Source organism: Adiantum capillus-veneris, chromosome 15 (assembly GCF_014529385.1).
Source record: "Adiantum capillus-veneris isolate H3 chromosome 15, ASM1452938v2, whole genome shotgun sequence".
NCBI lineage: Eukaryota > Viridiplantae > Streptophyta > Polypodiopsida > Polypodiales > Pteridaceae > Adiantum > Adiantum capillus-veneris.
The window spans coordinates 112,039,998-112,063,640 of NC_140945.1; the positions used below are offsets into that span (position 1 = coordinate 112,039,998).

The 23,643-nt window shown below is 43.5% G+C and overlaps 1 protein-coding gene across 4 annotated transcripts in view; it reads right to left on the minus strand.

Moving 5' to 3' along the window:
* MED8 (mediator subunit 8) overlaps positions 1 to 23,643 on the minus strand; it is a 75,669-nt gene that overhangs the window by 39,214 nt on the left and 12,812 nt on the right. For all 4 annotated transcript variants that reach the window (XM_086482969.1, XM_086482970.1, XM_086482971.1 and 1 more), the window contains exons 2-4: positions 8,290 to 8,414; positions 8,067 to 8,191; positions 7,626 to 7,809 (exon numbers count right to left, since the gene is read on the minus strand). In XM_086482969.1, the coding sequence (XP_086339095.1) occupies positions 7,626 to 7,809; positions 8,067 to 8,191; positions 8,290 to 8,414 (434 nt within the window). The remainder of the gene's footprint in view (positions 1 to 7,625; positions 7,810 to 8,066; positions 8,192 to 8,289; positions 8,415 to 23,643) is intronic.

A 23,643-nucleotide genomic window follows, 5' to 3' on the forward strand; every position in this document is an offset into this window, starting at 1 on the left:
TAAATCTGTCAATAACAGTCCAGATACCATCGTGACCACTCTATGTTCTCGGGAGATCAAAAATGAAATCCATTGCAATACTTTCCCAGGGGCGGGTGGGTATGGGTAAAGGCTGTAACAATCCCTGTGCCTTATGCCTGTCAAACTTGACCTTCTGGCATACTAAGCAACTGTGCACAAACTCTTCCACATCCTTTTTGATTCTCGGCCAAAAGAAGTATCTCTCTACCCCTTTCATCGTGGTAGCAATCCCGCGGTGACCCGTAAAAGCATAACCTTCTCCATCAAGGGCTGTGTAACGCACAACATGGTTTTTCTCATCAAGTAGCCTTCCCGAATGGAGTATCCTGCTACTATCTCCCCATCCCGTATCCGTGTGAAAATATCTGCAAAATCTGTATCTGTGGCATACTGGTCGACCATATCCTCGAAGCTCCTATGATGTATCGCGGAAATAGCCAGAACCAACGGCTTCCAAGACAAAGCATCTGCCACCACATTCTTCTGTCTCTGCACATGGACAATCTGGAACTGAAACTGTGACAAGATGTTCACCCACCGCATCTGCTTTTCCGAAAGCTGCTTCTGTGACAAGAAGTAGCGCAAACTCTGATGGTTAGTGAAGAGAGTAAAATCTGCTCCGAGTAGGTAATGCCGCCACTGAGTAAGAGCATGGATAACCGCCAAAAGCTCTTTCTCATAAATCTGTGCTGTCATCTCCGACCTAGAGAACAATCGGCTCTCGTAAGCAATGACATGGCCTTCTTGCATTAAGACCGCACCCAGACTACAACCATAAGCATCACAATATACTTCAAATGACTTCTGCAAGTCCGCCAAAGTCAAAATTGGTCCCGTAGTCAATTTCTCTTTTAATCTCTGAAAGGCAGTCACCTCTGTGGGTCCCCACGAGAAAGGGACTCCTTTCTGTGTCAAGATATGCAAAGGGGAAGCAACCTCTGCAAACTTTCGTATGAACCGCCTGTAGTACGAACACAGTCCCAAGAAGCTTCGAACTTCATGGACATTCTTCAAATCGGGCCAATCACGTATAGTCTCTATCTTGGCCGGATCCATTTGCACTCATGCTGTTGAGACAATGTGTCCCAAAAAGTGTATCTCTGGTAGGAAAAATTCACTTTTCTTTGCATTAATCACTAACTTGTGATCTCGTAATGCCTGAAAGACCTGAAGCAGATGATCTCTGTGTTCTGCCTCATTCTTGGAGAAAACAATGATGTCGTCAAAGAAAGTGCCAACAAATAGCCTGTACTCTCGAAAAATCCTGTCCATCATCCGGTTAAATGTCGCAGGAGCATTGGTTAAGCCAAAAGGCATCACTAAAAACTCAAATAACCCAAAAGTAGTCCGAAAGGCTGTCTTGTAGACGTCTCCAGGCGCGATTCAAATCTAATGATATCCACTCTTCAAGTCAATCCTCCTAAAGCACGAGGATCCCTGTAACCTGTCGAGTATATCATCGATCCTAGGAATCGGAAATCTGTTCTTGATGGTGATTATGTTGAGAGCTCTATAATCGATGCACATTCTCCAAGATCCGTCTTTCTTCAACACCAACAACACTGGAGAGCAATACGGTGAAGTACTAGGTTGGACAAGACCCTTTTCCAAGAGGTCTTTCACTTGGTTCATAATCTCTTCATTCTGTGCTCGGCTCACATAGTAAGGTGGCCGGTTCGGTGGTGTGCTTCCAGGTATCAGATCAATAATACGATCTTTAGGACGAGCAGGTGGTAACTCGCCTGGTAGGCCCTTTGAGAAGCAATCGGCGTGAGAGTGGAGAAAATCTTGGCGTTCTTTATCAAGTTTAGACATATTTTTCCTATCCTTATCGCTCAATTCTTTCATAAAGATCGAGTAAACAAACAGACTGGATTTCATTAATTTTGAAATGGCCGAAGCCGATACAATAGGAACAGACTCGCCCTTCAGTTTACTATCAAGTACAATGGTTCTGCCCTTCTCTGTAGTCAAAGTCGCTTTCCTCGCCCGATAGTCGACCACGGCGTTGTTCTTGTGGTACCAGGGAATCCCTAAGAGAACATCACAACCCTCCAAAGGCATTATGAAGAAGTCCTCATGCCCCAAATACCCTTGACAATGCAACCGAAGTTTGCCAATGACAGGTGTAATGGCTACATCCGTGCCGGGTGCCGCTAGAAATGCGTCCGCAAGTGGTCCCATCCGATCGGGAGTGATCTCGAGCCGTGCCGCCAATTCCGGTGAAATGAAGTTGGCCTTGGCTCCTCCATCAAAGAAGATTAGGGCCTCTTGATCTTTCACTTTGCCCCAAGCTCGGCAAAGTTTTGTACTCTCGTTCATAGTGTTGGGATCAGTACCCATACAATCTGGAACCAGTCCTGTTTTCATCTTGCCTTTTCGTCCACGTTCCTCAGCTGCTCTCGAACTCTCAGGCCTGTCGTTGTTCTTATCATTCTGTCCTTTCTGTGCCTTTTTAGGGCACTTCGCGGAGATATATCCGTGTTCTCCGCATCCAAAGCACTTCCCCTCCTTGATGAATCGAGCTCGCTCCTGAGGAGTAAGCTTGGGTCGTGCATCCTTTTTCTCTGGGTTGCTCTTTTTCTTTCTACTTTCATTCCCAGAAGTCTGTTCGGCTTGTTGTGTCATGGCCTCATCTGTGGGGTAGGTCAGACTACCAGAGTAAATGGCAAAGCCCCGCTTCGCATTACTCATCAACTCCTGAATAGAAGCTGACTTCTGCTCCAAGCAGCGATCTCGGATCTCTGTAGGTAGACCCAAGGTGAACCACTCAATCTGTTCTCTGAACAAGATCTTCTTGAATGAAGAGGCGGGTAGAAAAGAGCTCCAGAATCTCTCACAGTAAGCATTTATTGTATCTTTCTTGGTCATCCGAAGATGGTTCCAAGCAGCTCGAATATCTCGTTCATACTCTTGCGTCAACCAAAAAGCTTCTTAAATTTCAGCCATTTAACTGGCGCAGTCTTGTTTAAAAGAAGAGTGGACCACCAAGTGCGAGCATTCCCCTTAAAGCAAGAGGCAGCTCTCCGAATCTTGGAGTGCTCTGAGTAGCGTCCTCCCGCGAAAGCGTTGTCAAACTGCTGTATAAAAGACAAAGCCTTCGAAGCATCTGAGTATCCTGAAAAAGTATCAAATTTGATCGAGTGTCCACCTTCCTTAAACTCCAAGCGAGAAATCTACAACAACATGTGAGAAAACTGCAACAATTGAACTTGAAAAGAGAGAGAAGGAGAAGAGAGTGTCGACACAGACCAGTGGAGTTCCATTCTCAGATGTACTGGCCCTAAAGACTCCTTTCGGTATTTCTTTCTTATTAATGCTTCACAAGGTACAATGTCCAAGGCTCCTCTCTCTGTAGTGCCCCCAAGCTAATCTACCAAAGAGAGGCCCTGGCAATCTATTTGAAGGCCCTTGGCCTAAAAGCATACAAAGTGAAAAGCTCTACTTTCAAAAGCTCCAAACCCCAAAAGCTATTGTGTCACAAACTGCTGACGTGTCGAGCCACTGAAGACCCAAAGGGTTAGGACGCCCTAGCCCTAACCCTAGCCAACCTGTAGATCCCAACCGAGGGGCCTAAACCTTAGCAAAAGCAAAAGAAGAAGAAGTCCTCACCAACTTATAGATCCTCGTCGAGTAGCCCAATTGTTAAAAAGGATTAGGATTAAAAATCCTAACCCCCCAACAACTTATGGAATCCCATTCGATGGGGCCTAAATTAAAGACACACACACATTGCATGGACTTGCTGATTGGTAGCCTACTGTATAGACGCCCGCGTTTTGCTCTGACATGCTAACGTGGGAGCTATACGGAATTCCGTGATTTCCGCTAGTAGCTTTGGACGCTAGCTTTTGGGATCACATGCTTTTAGACTTGCTGTTTTTCATGTAGCTGCTTTTGAATGACCAAGGGCCTTTACATATGTACAACGGCTCGCTCTCTGGCATTCTACCCGAGGGAGATGCACAGCAGAGTCGCCAGTGTTGTACCTCGTTGAAGCAATATAAAGAAATACCGAAAGGGGCACCACAGTTTGGGATCAATGCACTTTGGGGTTGGAACTACGCCACTTAGTGTCTCGTGTGAAGTCTCTCTCTTTCCGTTCGGTTGTTTTGAAGCGTCTAAAGTCTTTTGAGTTTGTTCTTTTCCATTGGCACCTGGTGCATGTCCCGTTACAATGGTATCAGAGCTTCAGTCGCATGCTTTTCTAAAAGCATACCGGTCCCTCAAGAGCAAACGAAGTAGGATGGCGTTTCAAGAATCTACAAAAAAAAAACCCTTTTCTGGAAAACCGGAGCTACATTGAACCTTCAGATGGAAGCTATGGGATGGGATGAAGAAGAAACGACAAGAGAAGGAGGAGATGAAGGAGAAGGAGCTCATATTTTCCCTAAAAAGCTCTAAAAACATGCTTTTTGACGCTTTTCTGTGTTGCAGAGGCCTCTAAAAATCTCTTCAACAGTTAAGAGGGGATATACAGCAGAACTCAAAGTTGATCCTCTCGATGAGCCCTACACATTGACGCGAGCGGATTTTGATTCCGACAATGTACAAAAAGTTGGGGTTTTTAGCAACAAATTAGAGTTTCTGCACCATGGGTCAAAATTATGTTTTGGGTGCTTTTTGCAGACAAAAGATAATACTAGAAGCATTTGAGAGAGGAACCATCTGTTTGAAATTTTGCTTGAGAAATTGTTTGAGAATACTATTCACAATTTGTTTGAAATGGATTTTATCTGTTTTGAACTTGTTCTGGTGCAAATTTGAGATTGCTTGATTCTGGTTTTGATACTAGTTTCAATGCTTTTGGGAACACTTTTGGATACTCATGGCTCGTGCTTTCCTGGAAGGAGAACTCAGAAGGAAACTGTGATTGCAAAGTTGTGTTTTAGTCATGGCTCGGGCTTTCTAAGGAGGAGTATTAAAAAGAAGAATTGATGTTTGATAATGTCTGAATATTTCATGGCTCCGACTTCCCGAGAGGGATATTCAATGATTAAAAAGTGTTGTACTTATGGCCCGATCCTTGTTGGTTATTTGTGTGAGGAGTATTGAAAAGAAAGTTGGATACAATCTGAGAAGTATTTACTCTTGGAACCTCCAAAGCAACGCAAGCTGCGGTCTGGAAAGGCCTCTCATAGCCCGGACCTTTTTAGGTTATTTGTAGAGGAGTGATGAGGGAGTCAATGAATAGCTCATGGCCCAAACCTAGATGGTTATTTGCGGGGGGGGAGTGTCCATCGGAGACCGTTTGTTTCTGTGTCTTGAAACATGCATATGTAAGCCTCTATGTTGCATCATGATGTGCCATCCACTAAATTGTCAAACTAGGTGAGATTGCCTCGCATCTAACTGGGTGAGATTGCCTGGCATCTAACTGTAGCGCATCAAGACACCCGTTACAAATCAACGTGGTCTCAGTGTGATGGCTAATTTTGCTACGCCAAAATATCAACAGCTTCGAAATGGAATGAGAAAACTGAATGACCCTTGGATATTTTTGAGCTAGCTTGAGTTGTTTTGCAGATATAATCGCGGACGATTACTCTACTTTCAAGAAGGGGGGGCCTCCCAAACTGCTGACATGTCAAGACACTGACGACCCAGAGGGTTAGCACCCCCTAGCCCTAACCCTAGCCAACCTGCAGATCCCGCCGAGGGGCCTAAACCCTAGCAGAAGCAAAAGAAGAAGAAGTCCTCGCCAACTTAGAGATCCTCGTCAAGTGGCCAATCATTAAAATGGGCTAGAATTAGAAATCCTAACCCCCCAACACCTTATGGAACCCTGGTCGATGGGGCCTAAATTAATATCACACACACACACACACTCTCTCTCTCTCAAATTGCGTGGACTTTCTGAAGTGGCAGCCTGTTGTACAGACGCCCGCCTTTTGCACTAACATACTGACGTGGCAACTGTATAGAATTCCGTAATTTCCGCGGGCAGCTTTGGACGCTAGTTTTTAGGACCAAATGCCTTTAGACTTGATGCTTTTCATGTAACTACTTTTGGATGGCCAAGGGCCTTTAAATACATACAAGGGCTCACTCTTTGGCATTCTACCTACGGGAGATGCAAAGCAAAGCCACCGGTGTCATACCTCGTTGAAGCAATAAGAAATACCGAAAGGAGCACCACACATCGGGGCTAGTGCACTCTAGCAGTGGAATTATGCCACCATGTGTCTCGTGTGAAGTCTCTCTCTTTCAGTTCAATTGTTTGCCAAAGTGCTAGGCTTGAAGAGTGAAGATATGGAGACTCACCAAGCTTTTAAATACTCATGATGGTGACACAATGAAGACCATTGTACCCTACATCTGCAAGCTTAAGTTCAAGCTTCAAGGCTTCAAAGACGAAGACACATTTTGCATTGGAGATCTTCATGATGAGGATGCGATACTTGGCATGCCTTGGAGTAAATGGAGACACTATACCAATGAAGATCTATTTTTTCAGGGAAGAAGAAAAGAGTGTTACCCACAAAGGTGAGATTCGGCCTGAGTAAATGCAGATCTTCCTTATTGACTTCCCTCATAAGGCCCGCAAATCATCATATAAATATAATCGCCACATCTTTCCTCTCAACATTGCGCCTTGTTAAGTGAACTGGATCTCAACAAGAAGAAATAAAGAAGCAAGAAATGTTGCAAATAGTCGTTCAAGTGTATAGCAAGCACTTTAACGAATAAATTAGCCATAGTAATTGTGATTATGATGAAGTTAATGCAAAGTGTCAGAAAGGTATTAATGGCTACCACATGTAAAGGTCTCAATAACCAATGGCTTACCAATACTTTTGTCACTTCAATGTCGTCCATGGGTGTTGGTTGACACCAATTTGAGCTTGTTTCTAGTTGTCATTGAGATCAAGGCCAGAGAATGTTGTTTTTTACAAGCAAGAGATGTTATTGAAATAGAGAGTGTTCTATAAGAACCTAAGCTGGGATCTTGGTATTTGCATAACCAAAGGCCAAAAACCCGGTGAGAACAAAATGCATTTGGTATAAGCGCTATAAGCTCCATGTAACGAGGTAGATAGACTACATATAGCTAAGATAGTGAGCTGTTTCCATTGAGATGATGCTTCGTTATTCCCGCTACTGTCAGAAGCTCGTGGAACATATGTCCCATGTTGGGCCATTTACTTGGATACACAAAAATAGAATTTGAAACATAATAAGTGCAAGAAAGATAGTAAAGCTGTCACCACTCTTGAAAGGGTTTTTGATGTCAAGATCAATTCACTACAACTGTAAGTGTAGGACCCTATGCTAGCTTTCCTAATGGTTGCCAAATTTAATGAATGCTTAGAACCTTGGTATTGCTATGCATGTATTTCCTTGAATTGTATAAAATCTTAAAAGCCACAATACCCTATAAAATCTTAAACGCCACAATAAACAAGTCATAAACAAATACTTCAAGCCTCTCTTGACTAAAATAATAGAAAGGCAGGTTTTTGGCATACAAGTCCAACTCTATACAAAGACACTGTGAGAAGAAACACAGCAAAGAACAGGACATGTACCAATGCCATGTTCGGGAAGAATAAATGATGACTAGAAATAAGAGAGAGTTGGATATCAATATATGTACCACGCACCTTCACCCATGTTGACTGCAGCTCGCAGAAGCTTCTCTTGCTCTGCAATCTTAGCTGCTTGTGCTTTATCAAGTGGAGGAATAATTGCTGGGACTTGGCGGGACCCTAAACCATAAAGTTTCCTGTTTTCCGTCAGCGCTTTCTCCGCAAACTCACATGCCTTTATCACCATTCCAATTTGTTTCTACAAATATTTTACCACCAGAAAAAGCTGTGAAAACCCTAATTGCGTCTATAGTTGTGTATAGAAATAATGCAAATAATGTTGCACACACACTAACATCACAAACTAAGACAGTTAAAAGAGATGAGAAGGGTGGGTGGGCTGAAAGGAGGGAATTTAAGGGAGACTACAGAAGATGACTAATGTCATCAGTGTTTGCACATTTTGGCAAATAGAATACACATCTTGTTAATAAAGGCCACAAGAACTTCACACACCTGAAGCTTTTCTGTTTGCAATTGGAGTGGCAGATTAGAAACTCCAGCAAGAATTTGTTCCTTAAGAGCAGCCTCTTCTGATTCCATCTCTGGCAACAGCTTTGATGACAGCATTACAGGCAGAACTGCACATAGAACGACCAGGAGGACCAGCTCATCAAAATCCCCTCCTTCACAGGCGATGACACCAAGGAACTGCTCAGCTTGTGTTGTTAATACTTACTCTGTGAGTTTTCTGCATTCACATTTTTGGGATGAACAACGAACATTTTCAAAATTGGTTTTATATCTTCTACCAGATTTAGCAACTCGACATTCACCATAGAAAATTGACCAAGTACCTCAGGCCTGTACACACGTATAAGAAGCACTGGTGTTAAGAGCCAAAGCAATCTTATTCTTTTCAGCCAGATAAACTGCTTTAACAATGTGTCCCAGTCAGGAAAGAACTAAAACACCGGCACAAACAGTAAACAGACAATGAAGAGAGAGACATTTACGCATAAAAGAGGAGGTTTCTATTTTAACTTTACAGCAACTACTTTTAGTAGATTACAAACAATTACTAGCACTCAAGCAAGATTTATTTAGCTCTCAAGTCATTAGCACCAAGTGATAAGAGACAGGAAACAAAGGAATACAGGGTTTGGAACGCCGTTCCACCCCTGCCCAGCTAGCAAAACGGCTGGAACACTACAGGCATGCCGGTGGACAAGGAGACTCTGTTCTCAGAACAGCAACATTGAAGATAAAAATCGAAACGGTTCAAAGTACTAGGATGTTGAAGCTATAGTTAAAGTTAACACCCCCTAGATGGCGCTCTATCTCCCAGTGGTGACAAGGTGAATGTGGACTGTTTTGTGGCTGTGGCTGGCCATTCGTGAGGTAGTTCTCTCCCATTTTTCTATGACTAGCCATCCTTGCCCGGCCTGCCGTCTGTGTAATGGTTTGCTCTGTGTATGCCCCTCCAATGTTAGCCAATTTTGCAGGCACCTTAATTTCTATGGGAGTCTGGACAAGCCTGAGGTTGGCCAGCACTTACGCTAAATATTCCCTCCTCGTAGAATTGGAGTAATGTCAGAAAGTGAGACATGGCTGCACACAACAGAAGAGCTGGCAGAAAATGACGTGGCTGAAGTCCCAGAAATCCGGCCGTAAATCGCACCACAATTCGTGGGTGCTAACATGGCAGGCTGTATAGCAGCTGACATGGCAAAATACAGCAGTTGACTTTTGGGCCAACCTACTTTTAGCAGTGTTGCTTTTAGAAGGCGCATAGCTTTTTGTATCAGTTGCTTTTGGCTTCAATGCCTTTAAATACAAAGCCTTGGGAGCCAATCTGCAGATCAATGCATGGTTGCATAGTTGCTGAGTGACTCCCCAGCAATTGTACTCTGTGACTTATCAATATAAAAAGTACCGAAGGGGCACCAGACTTTGGGGCAAGTTTATCTCGAAGTGAAACTCCACCACTTCGTGTCTGATTGTCACAATTGTGTCGTACTTCATCCATATGTTACCTTCTTGCACTTGATCATGTTGCACATTGGATTAGAATGGAGGCCCCTGTCCTCGAAAGGGTGTGTCTCTTTGCCCAATGGCTACACCTCTTCATTGAATGGTTGCACCCTTACACCAAATGGTCATGTATAGTGACTGGTCACAACTATTCGTCACAAGATGTAACTATTGGGCTAGAGTCATGTCTCTCTCTTCATATGTGTCTTTCATCTCCTATATAAAGGAGGCTATGTATACATTTCAATCAATCGAACAAATTAAAGAAGTGTTCTCGTATCTTGAGAAATTGATTAAATTCCTCCTTTATACAGAAGATGAAAAGACATAGACGAAGAGGCATGTCTATTGATGAAGAGACATGACCATTCGACGTAAGGGTGCAACCATCGAATGAAGAGGTGTAGCCGTTGGACAAAGAGACACACCCTTACAAGGACAGGGGTCTCCATTCTCGTCCATCTTTGTAAATACAGCAGGATCAAGTGCAAGGACACACATGGATGAAGTATGTCACGATCGTGACATTCCATGACCCATTGTCACATGCACATCTAACCCTATGTGCATGTGGACAAGCTATACTCCTACTTCTAGGGTTTAGGACAGCCTAGGAAGTGCTTTGGCACCTTTGTGAGCCTGTACGAAGGACTTGCATGTCCAAACACTTGAGATTAGTTGCATACCCTCTGAATGCACAGGACCATTGCGCAAAGAAAGCTCCCACTTGTCTCTGTGCTCACATGTCTTTGCCTCTTTATACGTAAGAGGCTCTCCCTCATCTGTCAACATAATGTAATGCAAAGAGGGATCATATCTGCTCACACGCCGTCTTTGACGAGTAGACCACCTCACCCAATGATCCACATTATCCAGCAATGGGTTTACATCAAGCGGCATGATAAAATCATCAACAATGGGCTGTTGTACATCATTTTCAGCACCATTTTCAGCATTGTTTCGTGGCTGTAAATGCCCTTCAGGAGCCTCAATTTGCTGCCCAACATCTTTTGGCTCAAACACCATTGGATCATCTACATTTTCAGCAATATGTGGTGCATCCTGAGGGTCAATAATAGGCCTAACAGGTGGCTGGTCATGCTGAAATTTGACCCTTTTATGGTCATGCTTTGAGGCACAATTGTTTTGGAGCAGCCTTGCCTCATTAAAAACAACATCCTGGCTGCGTATAACCCTTTTGAGCTGAGGTAACCAAATCCTGTAACCCATTTCGCCTTCTTCACCATATCCTATGAAAAGGCCTTTAATGGATTTGGCATCTAGTTTACTCCTCAACTCAGATCTAACATGCACAAAAGCCTCGCAACCAAAAATGCGTAAGTGATCATATGAAGCACGCTTGCCATACCAAACCTCTTCAGGGATGTCACCTTTTAAAGACATATGAGGGGATCGATTGCATATATGGACTGCAGTTTTCAAAGCTTCTCCCCAAAATCCATGAGAGAGATTAGCTGTGGACAGCATGCATCTCACCCTCTCACAAAGTGTCCTATTGAATCTTTCAGCCACACCATTAGAAGAGGAGTTGTATGGCATAGTAAGCTCCCTCTTAATGCCCAAATTTTCACAAAAGTTGTTAAATTCAGCACTTGTGAACTTCCCCCCATTGTCCATACGCAAGCATTTTAGCTTTCTACCTGTTTGGGTGGTCACAAATGCATGAAATTTCTTAAACGCAGCAAAGGCTTCATCCTTAGACTTACGCAAATAAACCCAAATTTTCCTAGAATGATCATCAACAAAGGAAACAAAATAGCATGTACCTCCCATAGACTTAGTAGGCATGCCACATACATCAGAATGTACAAGATCAAGAACACAAGATTTACGAGAGACACCAGAGTAATAAGAACGCTTTACTTGCTTGCCATATTGACATTCATTACAAAAGTCAAGCTTTGTGCCTTTAGCATCAAGCTTGTTCAAAGTACAAAGTTTATAAAGGCCCTTTTGGCTCATATGGCCAAGCCTCTTGTGCCACAACTCCATGTGAGAGTTAATTTCAGCCAATGCAATAAATTTGCCCAACACGGCCTTTCCATGCATACAGTAAAGTGTCCCTTTCTTTGTGCCCTTTACAATCAGCCTTGAGCCTTTAGTCATTTTCCATGATCCTCTCTCAAACAAGATGTTGTACCCATGCATATCCATCTCACCAACAGAAAGCAGACTCTTCTTGATTCCCGGCACATATCTAACATCATGCAAGACAAGCTCATTTGTGCCATCTATGGAGAGATGCACGTGCCAATATCCTCAATGGAACATGCATGATTGTTTCCAAGGTATACATGGCCATGCTTGCCTGCATCAAAAGTAGAGAAACACTCCTTAATAGAAGTCACATGAAGCACCGGAATCAACTATCCAAGTCTGAGATAATGCATCATTGACAGTCAACAAAGCATGAATAAGATCACTCTTGGTGATCTGCATGTCCTGTGAATGAACATTAAGAGAGGCATCAAAGTCATAAGCATCATCATCTGACAAAGTGGCACACAAGATGTCCTCTACATCTGACAGCTCCTCAATCACAAAACTAGAAGCCACATTGGCCTTCTCTTTGTCCTTTGAGCTATCCTGTGCATCTGTCTTGACTTCCTTCTTCTCTTTCTTTTTGTCTCCGCCATTCTTTTTCCGTTCTAACTCGGCTTTATAGTACCTACAATCGGGTTTCTTGTGACCTTTCCTGCCACACTGATAGCAAGTCACATCACCCTTGCCTTTGCTTGCATTTCCCCTTTCCTTACTCTTACTCTTACTCCTTTGAGCATAGACATTCTTCTTCTCTGTCCTGCCTCTAACCATGTTGGCAGAGTTGCCTCCCTCTCCACTTGCTTTCCTCCCGATTTCCTCATTCAAGATAGAACCCCTAACACCATCAAAGGTCAAATTGGGGTTATTCGACAATGAAACCACCAATGTTTCCCATGACTCAAGTAAGGTCATAAGTAAGAAGATGCTTTCAGCTTATCATCAAAAGGAGGCAAGCCAGAATCCTGTAACTGCAACAAAGTACCTGCGAACAACGACAAGTGCTCTGCAGCGCTCTTGGACTCATCTAGTTGCATGCCAACAAGTTTTCGCATCAAATGCACTTGATTGACAGGCGTTGTATTCTCATACATTCCCTTTAACTTCTCCCACACATCAAAAGCACTTGTGAGACCTTTCATATCAATGATTGTCTCATCAGTCATGGCCATTTTAATGTATGTAACAGCCTTCCTGTTCACGCTAACCCATGCTTCATCCGTCATATTCTGTGGCTTTACCTGTTCAAGTGCCCCTTCACAATCCTTAAGAAATAGGAATCCCTAGATCCTGTCTTTCCAAAGGTCGAAACCTGTTCCATCGAACCTTCTAATTTCGAAGAGATTCTTCACATCCGAAGAAGATAAGGCCATAGTTGCACGAATAAGAGGGCTAAAACGCTGAATTTTTGGACAAAATGCACAAAAACCGGAGTATAGCCTCACAGAGGTGTGCAATATAGATCCAAATGGTCACAGAAGCAATTTGGGGTAAAATAGGTTGATTTAGGCACAAAAAACAATTTCTGAAATTTATACGCAGGAAATTTCAGCGAACGAATTTGTGCTCAAAAACAACAATTTTAGTTGTTTTTAGCCTCACAGAACATACATAAGGCTAATGCACAACCTTTAGAAGCATGTATGAGCAAAAGCCCCAATTTGTAGCATCAAATTGCACGAAATTGAGCCACAAATGGTCATACATAGCCAAAACTTGTCAAATATGCGTAGATTGCATCAATTTGCACTTTCCCCAATGTAGACACATCAAGAATACACTTGCAAAAACCTGAGTAAATCTGAAATTTGCTGAAAACACCTGTTTTGGGACTTGTTTTTCGGCAATTTCAGTGTTTTCGAGTAGCGGGGACCTAGCAAAGATGTTCCCACACCTTAATACATGATTTGCAAAACCTGTATTTTGCTGTCATAACCTGTAATTTGCTGATTTTGACCTAATTTCAGCCTGTTTTAGGTCAATTTTACTTGTCGGGAGCTCTCTAATGTCCGAGGACGAGTCCTTTGGCGATGAAATTGTAAAATCCCGCGTGAAAGTTGACCTCCTTGGTTGAAAATCAACGTTTGCAGGTTTGGGAGCAAACCCTAATTAGGCTCTGATACTAGTTGATGAGCGCGGAGAGGTGTGTGTGTAACAGACTTGGACACTCCAAGTCAAGAATCAACCGCGACAGCACCAAATAACCACTTCAAAACAATTCACAGATCACAATAGATTTGCACTGGCCCGGCGGAGTTCCGTGCCTAGAGATATTGGCCCCAAAGACTGGTGCCCCTTTCGGTATTTCTTTTTATATTAATCAATCATCAAAGTACAAGAGAGTGGTTAGGGTTTCACTCTCAGACTCTGAGTCCAGATGCTCTGAGAAGTGAGGCCCTCACCACTAATTTAAAGGTTACAAGGGATGCCCAAAAGCAGAGCCCCAAAAGCTTCAAATCAAAAGCAATTGCTCTCTCTCTCTCACAGAGAGTCAAAACTTGAAAGCAAAAGCATTCTCTCTCTTTCTCATATTGTAGAGAAAAAGCAAAATTTGCGTCGCTCATCATTTTCAAAAAAAAATTATTTTTTCATTTTTTTTTAATAATAGCCTCCGCGATTTCCGGAAATTAGGGTTTCTGGCAGAAATTAGGGTTTTTGCTATTCGCCACGTCATCACTTTGTGACATACGCCCCTCTTGAAAGCATTGTAATCGACCGCGGTTACGCCTGCAAAACCGACAAAAGCCATAAACCGTCTTAGCAGACACTGACTGTTAGTACCTACGTACTAGGAACACACATCTAGCACATGTATAAAATCGACAGTCACATCACACGACATCACATGACATCACCAAACATCACAGGACATCACATGACATTCAACATTCATTCGGATCTTAGACCATGATTTATCGGCAATGTAGCTAGCAATCACATATAGGTCCAATCGGGACCTCATCGATGTCCGATTGACTAACCCCTATTGCAACCATGTCTATTCGAGATCAATCAGACCAAAATGCTACAATCATGTCGTCTGTCGGTTCCTGCACTCACAAGAAGTCAAGAACAAATCAGTATGATAATCAGGAATTCCATTTCATAAAGTCATCCAGTAGAATATTGTCAGCTATCAGTATCCCTGAAGCTCAAAGAGACATCAGTGACTTTAGTATCAAAATCGAGGCATCTGTTGACAAAGGAGTGGAGTAACTCCCCTCTTGTGCATCCCACTGCACCAGACCTCCGGCCAAGCTGAATTTCTGGGTTCCGTTTGGAGTAGACTATGCTAAACCAAAACATCAAGGTAAAGTTTCACAATCCGAGGAGCATCTGCTAGGTCCTCCTCCTCCATCCACTTCGCATCAAATGCAGGAAAGTTCTTGAACTTAACCAAGAACCGCCTTCGGACTTTACCTTTCTTCGTATCTGTATGTGCCAAAATCTGTTCAGGAACAAGGGTCTCCTCGTTTTCTTCCACTGCAGGTTGCTCATCAGGCTCCCCATCATCAAGCACATCACCCTTAACAGGTTTCAAGAGACTCACATGCAATGCATTGTGAATCCTCCAAGTATCTGGCAGTTTCAATCGGAAGGAGACATCATTTATCTTTTCAGTTATCTGGAAAGGTCCGTAGTATCGCATACTAAGCTTTGGAAAAAGCCTCTCCTTTCCCTTTTTCTTTCTTAGGCGTGCCTTCTCAAAAGTAAGAGCACCCAACCATCCTCCTTCAGTTTCAAGTCGCGACGATGGCGATCCGCTGCCTTTTTCTGTCGTTCTTGAGACTTCTGCAAGGTCTCGCGAACCTTGGCAAAAGCCGTATCCAAACCTCGCGTATATTCATCCGCTTCAAAGATCTTATCTTTCGTGCTCAGGAAGGGTGGAACCCTCGCAGCACCTTCAACAATCTCAAATGGCGTCTTCCCCGTCGAAGAGTGTATCGTGTTATTGTAGGCAAATTCCACCAAAGGTAAGTTCTTTTCCCATTGAGTCTTCTGATCCGAGATACAAGACTTAAATAAATCTAAAATCAATGAATTGGCAATCTCAACTTGCCCGTCAGTCTGCAAGTGGAATGATGACGAGATCTGCAACCGCGTGCCAATGTTCTCCCAAATTGCCTTCCAAAACAAACTCATAAATCTGGGGTCTCTGTCGGAGACAATCGTCTCACACGTGCCATGTAATCGGAAATCATCGTGATCATTCTGTGTAATCGGGAGATCAAAAATGAAATCCATTTCAATACTTTCCTAGGGGCGGGTGGGTATGGGTAAAAGGGTGTAACAATCTCTGTGTCTTATGCCTATCAAACTTGACCTTCTGACATACTGCACACAACTCTTCCACGTCCTTTTTTTGAGTCACGGCCAAAAGAAGTATCTCTCTACCCCTTTCATGGTGGTAGCAATGCCGCGGTGACCCGTAAAAGGTGGACAGTGGCATTCAGTCATCACCTTATCCCTTAACGGCTGTGTAACGCACAACATAGTCTTTTTCATCAAGTAGCCTTCCCTAAGGGAGTATCCAGCTACTGTCTCCCCATCCCGTATCCGTGTGAAAATATCTGCAAAATCTGTATCTGTGGCATATTGATCGACCATATCCTCGAAGCTCCTATGATGTATCGCAGAAACAGCCAGAACCAACGGTTTCCGAGACAAAGCATCTGCCACCACATTCTTCTGTCCATGCACATGGACAATCTGGAAGTGGAACTGTGACAAGATGTTCGCCCACCGCATCTGCTTTTCCGAAAGCTGCTTCTGTGACAAGAAGTAGCGCAAACTCTGATGGTCTGTAAAGACAGTAAAATCCGGTCCGAGTAAGTAATGCCGCCATTGAGTAAGAGCATGGATAACTGTCAAAAGCTCTTTCTCATAAATCTGTGCTGTCATCTCCGGCCTAGAGAACAAACGGCTCTCGTAAGCTATGACATGGCCTTCTTGCATCAAGACCGTACCCAGACTACGACCACAAGCATCACAATATACTTCAAATGACTTCTGCAAGTCCGGTAAAGTCAAAATAGGTCCCATAGTCAATTTCTCTTTCAATGTCCAAAAGGCAGTCACCTCTGTGGGTCCCCACAAAAAAGGTACTCCTTTCTGTGTCAAGATATGCAAAGGGGAAGCAACCTCTGCAAACTTTCGTATGAACCGCCTGTAGTACGAACACAGTCCCGAGAAGCTTCTAACTTCATGGACATTCCTCAAATCGGGCCAATCACGATAGTCTCTATCTTGGCCGGGTCCATTTGCACTCCTGCTGACACAATGTGTCCTAAAAAGTGTATCTCTAGTAGAAAAAATTCACTTTTCTTTGCATTAATCACTAATGTGTGATCTCGTAATGCCTGAAAGACTTGAAGCAGATAATCTCTGTGTTCTGCCTCATTCTTGGAGAAAACAATGATGTCGTCGAAGAAAGTGCCAACAAATAGCCTGTACTCTCGAAAAATCTTGTCCATCATCCGGTTAAATGTCGCCGGAGCATTGGTCAAGCCAAAAGGCATCACCAAAAACTCAAATAACCCAAAAGTCGTCCGAAAAGCCGTCTTGTGGACATCTCCTGGCGCTATCCTAATCTGATGATATCCACTCTTCAGGTCAATCCTGCTAAAGCACAAGGATCTCTGTAACCTGTCGAGTATATCATCGATCCTAGGAATCGGAAATCTGTTCTTGATGGTGATTTCGTTGAGAGTGCTATAATCGATGCACATTCTCCAAGATCCGTCTTTCTTCAAAACCAACAACACTGGAGAGCAATACCGTGAAGTACTAGGCTGGACAAGACCCTTTTCCAAGAGGTCTTTCACTGGGTTCATAATCTTTTTATTCTGTACTCGGCTCAAACGGTAAGGTGGCCGATTCGGTGGCGTGCTTCCAGGTATCAGATCAATGGTTTGATCTTCAAGCCCTCTGAAAAGCAATCGGCATGAGTGTGGAGAAAAATCCTGGCGTTCTTTTGATCAGGTCAAAACATATTCAACCTTTATCTATCGCTCAGTTCTCTCCCAAAAGAATGAGTAAGAAATTGAAGTTCATCAAGTACAATCTCTAAGCCCTTCATTTATCAAAGTCGCTTTCTCGGCCCGGTAGTCAACCACGGTGTAGTTCTTGTGGTACCAAGGGATTTTGAGTAGAACGTCACTCGCGTGCCTGAACACCCCTGTGATTGCAAACGAAGTTTGCCAATGCTCGGTGTAATGGCAACATCCCATCTGGGTGCCAGTCGAACTACCCTCGCTTGTGGCGTCAGTCTGTCGAGCATAATTCCAAATCGAGCCGCCAATTCCAAGTGAAAAGAAGTTGGCCTTGGCTCCTTCAAAAGAGCTTCCTGATCCTTCACTTTGCCCCAAAAAGCGGCAAAGTTTGTACTTTCATTCATTAGATTCGGTGCAGGTTCCACGCCATGTGGTACCAGTTCTGTTTTTCTATCTGCCTTTTCTGCCACGCTCCTCAGTTGCTCTCGAACTCTCAGGCCTGTCGTCGTCTTTATCATTCTGTTCTTTCTGTGCCTTTTTAGGGCACTTCGCGGAGATATGTCCATGTTCCCCGCATCCAAAGCATTTTCCCTCTCTGATGAAGCGAGCTCTCTCCTCAGGAGTAAGCTTGGGTCGTGCATCCTTTTTCTCTGGGTTGCTCTTTTTCTTTCTACTTTCATTCCCAGAAGTCTGTTCGGCTCGTTGTGTCATGGCCTCATCTGTGGGGTAGGTCAGACTGTCAGAGTGAATGGCAAAGCCCCGCTTCGCATGACTCATCAACTCCTGAATAGAAGCTGACTTCTGTTCCAAGCAGTGATCTCGGATCTCTGTAGGTAGACCCAAGGTAAACCGCTCAATCTGTTCTTTGAACGAGATCTTCTTGAATGAAGAGGCGAGTAGAAAAGAGCTCCAGAATCTTTCACAGTAAGCATTGATTGTATCTTTCTTGGTCATCCGAAGATGGTTCCAAGCAGCTCGTATATCTCATTCATATTCTTGCGTTGACCAAGAAGAAATAAAAAGCTTCTTAAATTTCAGCCATATAACTGGCGCAGTCTTGTTTAAAAGAAGCGTGGACCACCAAGTACGAGCATTCCCCTTAAGGTAAGAGGTAGCTCTCCGAATCTTGGAGTGCTCTGAATAGCGTCCTCCCGCGAAAGCGATGTCAAACTGCTGTATAAAAGACAAAGCCTTCGAAGCATCTGAGTATCCTGAAAAGTATCAAACTTGATCGAGTGGCCACCTTCCTTAAACACTCAGACTTTCTTGCTTTCATCTTCGAGAAAGTCAAACTGGTTGGCTTTGTAAAAATTCTTCTTGTTCGCATAAAAGTTTTCATGATCAGAATCTGAGCTGTCTGTAGACAAGTCCTCAGTAAAACTGTCAGTCTCTGGGCGAGATGTAGCCTTCTTCTTGCCCTTTCCGAAGCTTTGTTTCTTGCTTCGCTTTTTACCTTTTCTGTCTTCTTCGCTCGAATCTGAAGAGCTAGAAGAACTGTCAGAAGAAGAAGAAGAAGAAGAAGAACTGGGTACTCCTTCAAATCGAACACGCTTCTTCTGTTTCTTTGCCTTGTCAAATGTCAACCGACGACCCAAATATCCCGGGAAGTCAGTGCCTTTCTTCTCCTTTTTGCCGTGCTTTTTGCCTTTCTTTTGCACGTCGAAAAGCTAAGCAATCCGTGCATCAACCACGTTCTCTAGTTCCTTCTCCGTGTTTCTTGAGAGCGGGTTTCGGGAGTGGTGTTGTGGTTCTTTGCCACTCCATCTATACCTCTTCCAAAGTGGTCTGGTTCATATATTTTGCCATCTTCGGGTCCTTGGCAAAATTGAGCATCATCTTTGTTGCATCGCCAATCAATTGACGACGCTCCATCTCTCGTTGCTCCGCCTGAGTAGGCCGAGGCGGGCCATACTCTCTGTCTGAATTTTCGTTGTGATCCCAGCCCGCATCTCCAGATGCAGAGGGAGTCGACTGATCATTGCTTGAAGCCATAGGTGCCGCGGAAAAAAAAAAATCGGGGATCGGATTTCCCGTAGAAGAGAAATCAGCCGTGCTCTGATACCACTGTAACAGACTTGGACACTCCAAGTCAAGAATCAACCGCGACAGCACCAAATAACCACTTCAAAACAATTCACAGATCACAATAGATTTGCATTGGCCCGGCGGAGTTCCGTGCCTAGAGATATTGGCCCCAAAGACTGGCGCCCCTTTCGGTATTTCTTTTTATATTAATCAATCATCAAAGTACAAGAGAGTGGTTAGGGTTTCACTCTCAGACTCTGCGTCCAGATGCTCTGAGAAGTGAGGCCCTCACCACTAATTTAAAGGTTACAAGGGATTCCCAAAAGCAGAGCCCCAAAAGCTTCAAATTAAAAGCAATTGCTCTCTCTCTCTCACAAAACTTGAAAGCAAAAGCATTCTCTCTCTCTTTCTCATATTGTAGAGAAAAAGCAAATTTGCGTCGCTCATCATTTTTTTTAAAAAATAAAAATTTAATAGCCTCCGCGATTTCCGAAAATTAGGGTTTTTGGCAAAAATTAGGGTTTGTAGGAATTTTAGGATTTTTGGCAAAAATTAGGGTTTCTGCTATCCGCCACGTCATCACTTTGCGACAGAGTGCAAGTGAAAGAGCAGGAGGAAATGTGCAGGGTGTGTACCTTGAAGAGGGGCAAGTGCAAACAGAGAAGTGGGCGCTAGCAAATCGAAGTTGTAGAGAGGGAGAGGAGCGCTACACGATATTGGGGAATGAGTTAGTGAGCAATTGGCTCACATTCCCTTTATTAAAAATATAGGACCAATTTAAAGTTCGTGGCCAAGTTCAATGTGAACTTGGCCAAAGGTTAATAACCTTTAAAACTATACACAAAGGAGGCCATTTGGGCCTTTAACCCAACATCAAGGTTGCGGTGACAGAAGCACCGTGTCTTATCCTTGCCTCTTGGGATGACCCCTTTGAAGTATGGACGGATGCGAGCAATGTCGCCATAGGCGCTGTGCTTCAACAGCATGGTCGTCCCGTAGCTTTCCTTAGCCGGAAGCTCAATGGTGCAAAAAAGAACTATTCAGTTTATGATAAAGAACTTTTGTCTGTCATTCACTCTCTTAAGCATTGGAAGCATTTTCTTTATGGTAGAGAGTTTACAGTTCCACACATCACAAAGCCCTCAAGTGGCTCCAGTCTATGCCCATTGGAGTGATCGCCAAGCACGGTGGTCATAATTTTTTGAGCAATTTGGAGGTTTGATTGAGTATGTGCCTGGAAAAGCTAACCCTGTTGCAGATGCATTGAGTCGCAAAGGACATATTTTGGCTCTTGAGTCAAGATCCACAGTTTCTATTCAGGGTGTGTCTTTCGACAGCATGAAGAACCAATATGTGGATTCTGAGTTTGATAAGCAATGGTTGCGGGCTCTTGCTTCCCAAGGGCCAAGCAACTATCTCATTCGTGATGGTTGGTTGTATTTTCGTCAATGTTTATGTGTGTTGCCCTCTCTCAGGCCAACCATATTGCATGATGCACATGATTCTCTCACGGGTGGGCACAAGGGAATGAACACGACTTTGGAAAAAATAGAAAGATGCTTTTATTGGCCTAAAATGCGAAAGGATGTGTTTCGTTATGTCACACGGTGCACTATATGTCAAAAGGTAAAAGCTCCTCGGAGTAAGCAGCAAGGCCTCTTGCTTCCGCTGCCTATTCCCAATAGACCTTTTCAAGATATTTCCATGGATTTTGTGACTAACCTTCCACCTAGTTTGCATTTAAGGAACACTCAATGTTTGACAATTATTGATCGTTTCAGCAAGTTTTGCATGTTGATTCCTTGGAGGGCCACGGTCACTGCACAAGATGTGGCACGATTGTTCATAAAGCATTGGTACCCCCTCTGTGGTTTGCCAAAATCGATTGTTTCAGATAGGGATATTAAGTTCACGTCCAATTTTTGGGGCGCACTCTTTGAAAATTTTGGCACTAAGTTGAATTTTTCATCGGTTTTCATCCACAGTCAGATGGTCAGACAAAGATTTACAATTAGTTGGCTTTTGATGTTTTAGAGTCATAAGTGGGAGCTCTATCTCCCATTGGTCCAGGCTATTTTGAATGACTCTTTCTCCTCTCCTATTGGTCGAACTCCATATGAGGCAGCTTTTGGCCGTCCGTTCTAGTCACTTTTGACTCGATCAGTCAGTCAAATGTCCCAAGCCAATGATGAAAGTCAGTCATTGGATGAGATTTCTGAGAGTGTGAAGCTTCGGCTAAGCAAGGCTCAGGAATCTTATTCAAGGCAGGCTAATAAGCATCATCAGGACGTTTCGATCAAGTAAGGGGATTGGGTGTATTTAAGAATCATGAAGCAACGTCTTAAGCAAGTTAGAAAGAAGTGTCCAAAGTTGTCTTTTAGAATGTATGGTCCATTTCCTCTCATTAAAAAGATAAATGAGGTTTCAATGAAATTGCAATTGCCTAACTCATGGTCAATGCACAACATTTTCCACGTTTCTTGGTTGAAAGTGTTTCACGGAACACCTCCAAAGGACATTTCGGAAGAAGAAGAACCGGAGATCATCGATAAGCTGAAATCATGGAGCCGGAGCAAGTGTTGTTGCATTGGTTTCGACATGGTTCGAAGAAGCAAGTGAGACAATACTTTTTCAAGTTCAAAGATCGAGGAACCCACGAAGCAGTGTGGGTAGATGAAGAGTTTTTCAAAGATTACCCACAGTTGTTGGCAGACTACAAAGAAGCCATGCAGCTCGGTACCAGTATCTCATTTTAAAAAGGAGGGGATGTCATGTGACACATCCAACCCTAGGTGTCCGTGGACAAGCTACAGCATGACCAGTGTTCAGTTTAGTCAAGTCAGTCTAGAATAGGACGTAATATGACACTTTTGTGAGTCTGTTCACAGACCGTGCATGTCCATACACTTAGATTAGATGCATATCCTCTGCTTGCACATAGCATGATCACCAGTATTACCATCAGAATCCATCAGGAGCATTTTCTAGTGCATAAACCTATTTTTTCTATTTTTGACATTTTTCACTTATTATTTTAAGTGACTTTTGTTGGGAAACTGGGTAAGGCAAATTGCTTAAGACAATATATGAGGAAACCCTAGCGCTAGCATTTCTGACAGAAGAGCAAGGAGAGCACAGGCACCAATTGGAGCAGGCATCTCCCTCTCTCTCTCAAGCAAGAACCATTGAAGACCTGGCGTTTTCAGCAACCTTGGACAGCGCTCTTGCAACCCCCTGTAGCAACGTTTTTCAAGCCCTAAGTTCAGCGTTTTCAAGCCATAAACCTCAGCGTTTTTAGCCTAGTTCAACAAGTTGCTTTCCGTAGAAAATTTCTCGTGTCTCCTCTTTCAGGATGTGATATGCTTTTGGACATTAGATGGTTTCGTGAGCATAACCCTCTCATTGATTGGGAGACCAACACTCTCACACCAAATGCCAAGACTGACTCCCCCATCATCATTCGTGCTGAGGAAGGTTTGCATTCTTTGCCTAAGCCTCCCTACTTGTCACGTGACACATCCCAACCCTATGTGTCCGTGGACAAGCTACACCACAGCAGGGTTCCCGTCAGTTCGGTCAATTTAGATTTGCAGTGATCTGGCACTTTTGTAAGTCTATTCGTAGACCGTGCATGCCCAGTCACTTAGCATAGATGCATATCCTCCAGTTGGCACACAACATGATCATTGGAATTCCCATCAAAATCCATTAGCATCAGTTAGGGGAATTTTCCAGTGCATTTAGCCTATTTTCCTATTTATTGGGATTTTCACTTATTATTTTCAAGTGACTTTCCTACAAAAGTAGGTAGGGCAATTTTGCTAAGTTTCCATATAAGCAAACCCAAGTTAGCACTAAATGGCAAAAGAGGCAACAGGAGCACCTTGCTCAACAGGCAACTTTTCAGCAAGACCAACCCCCGCGACTACTCTGGCGTTTTCTCCATAGAAGACCTAGCGTTTTTGCATCAGATCAGCCTT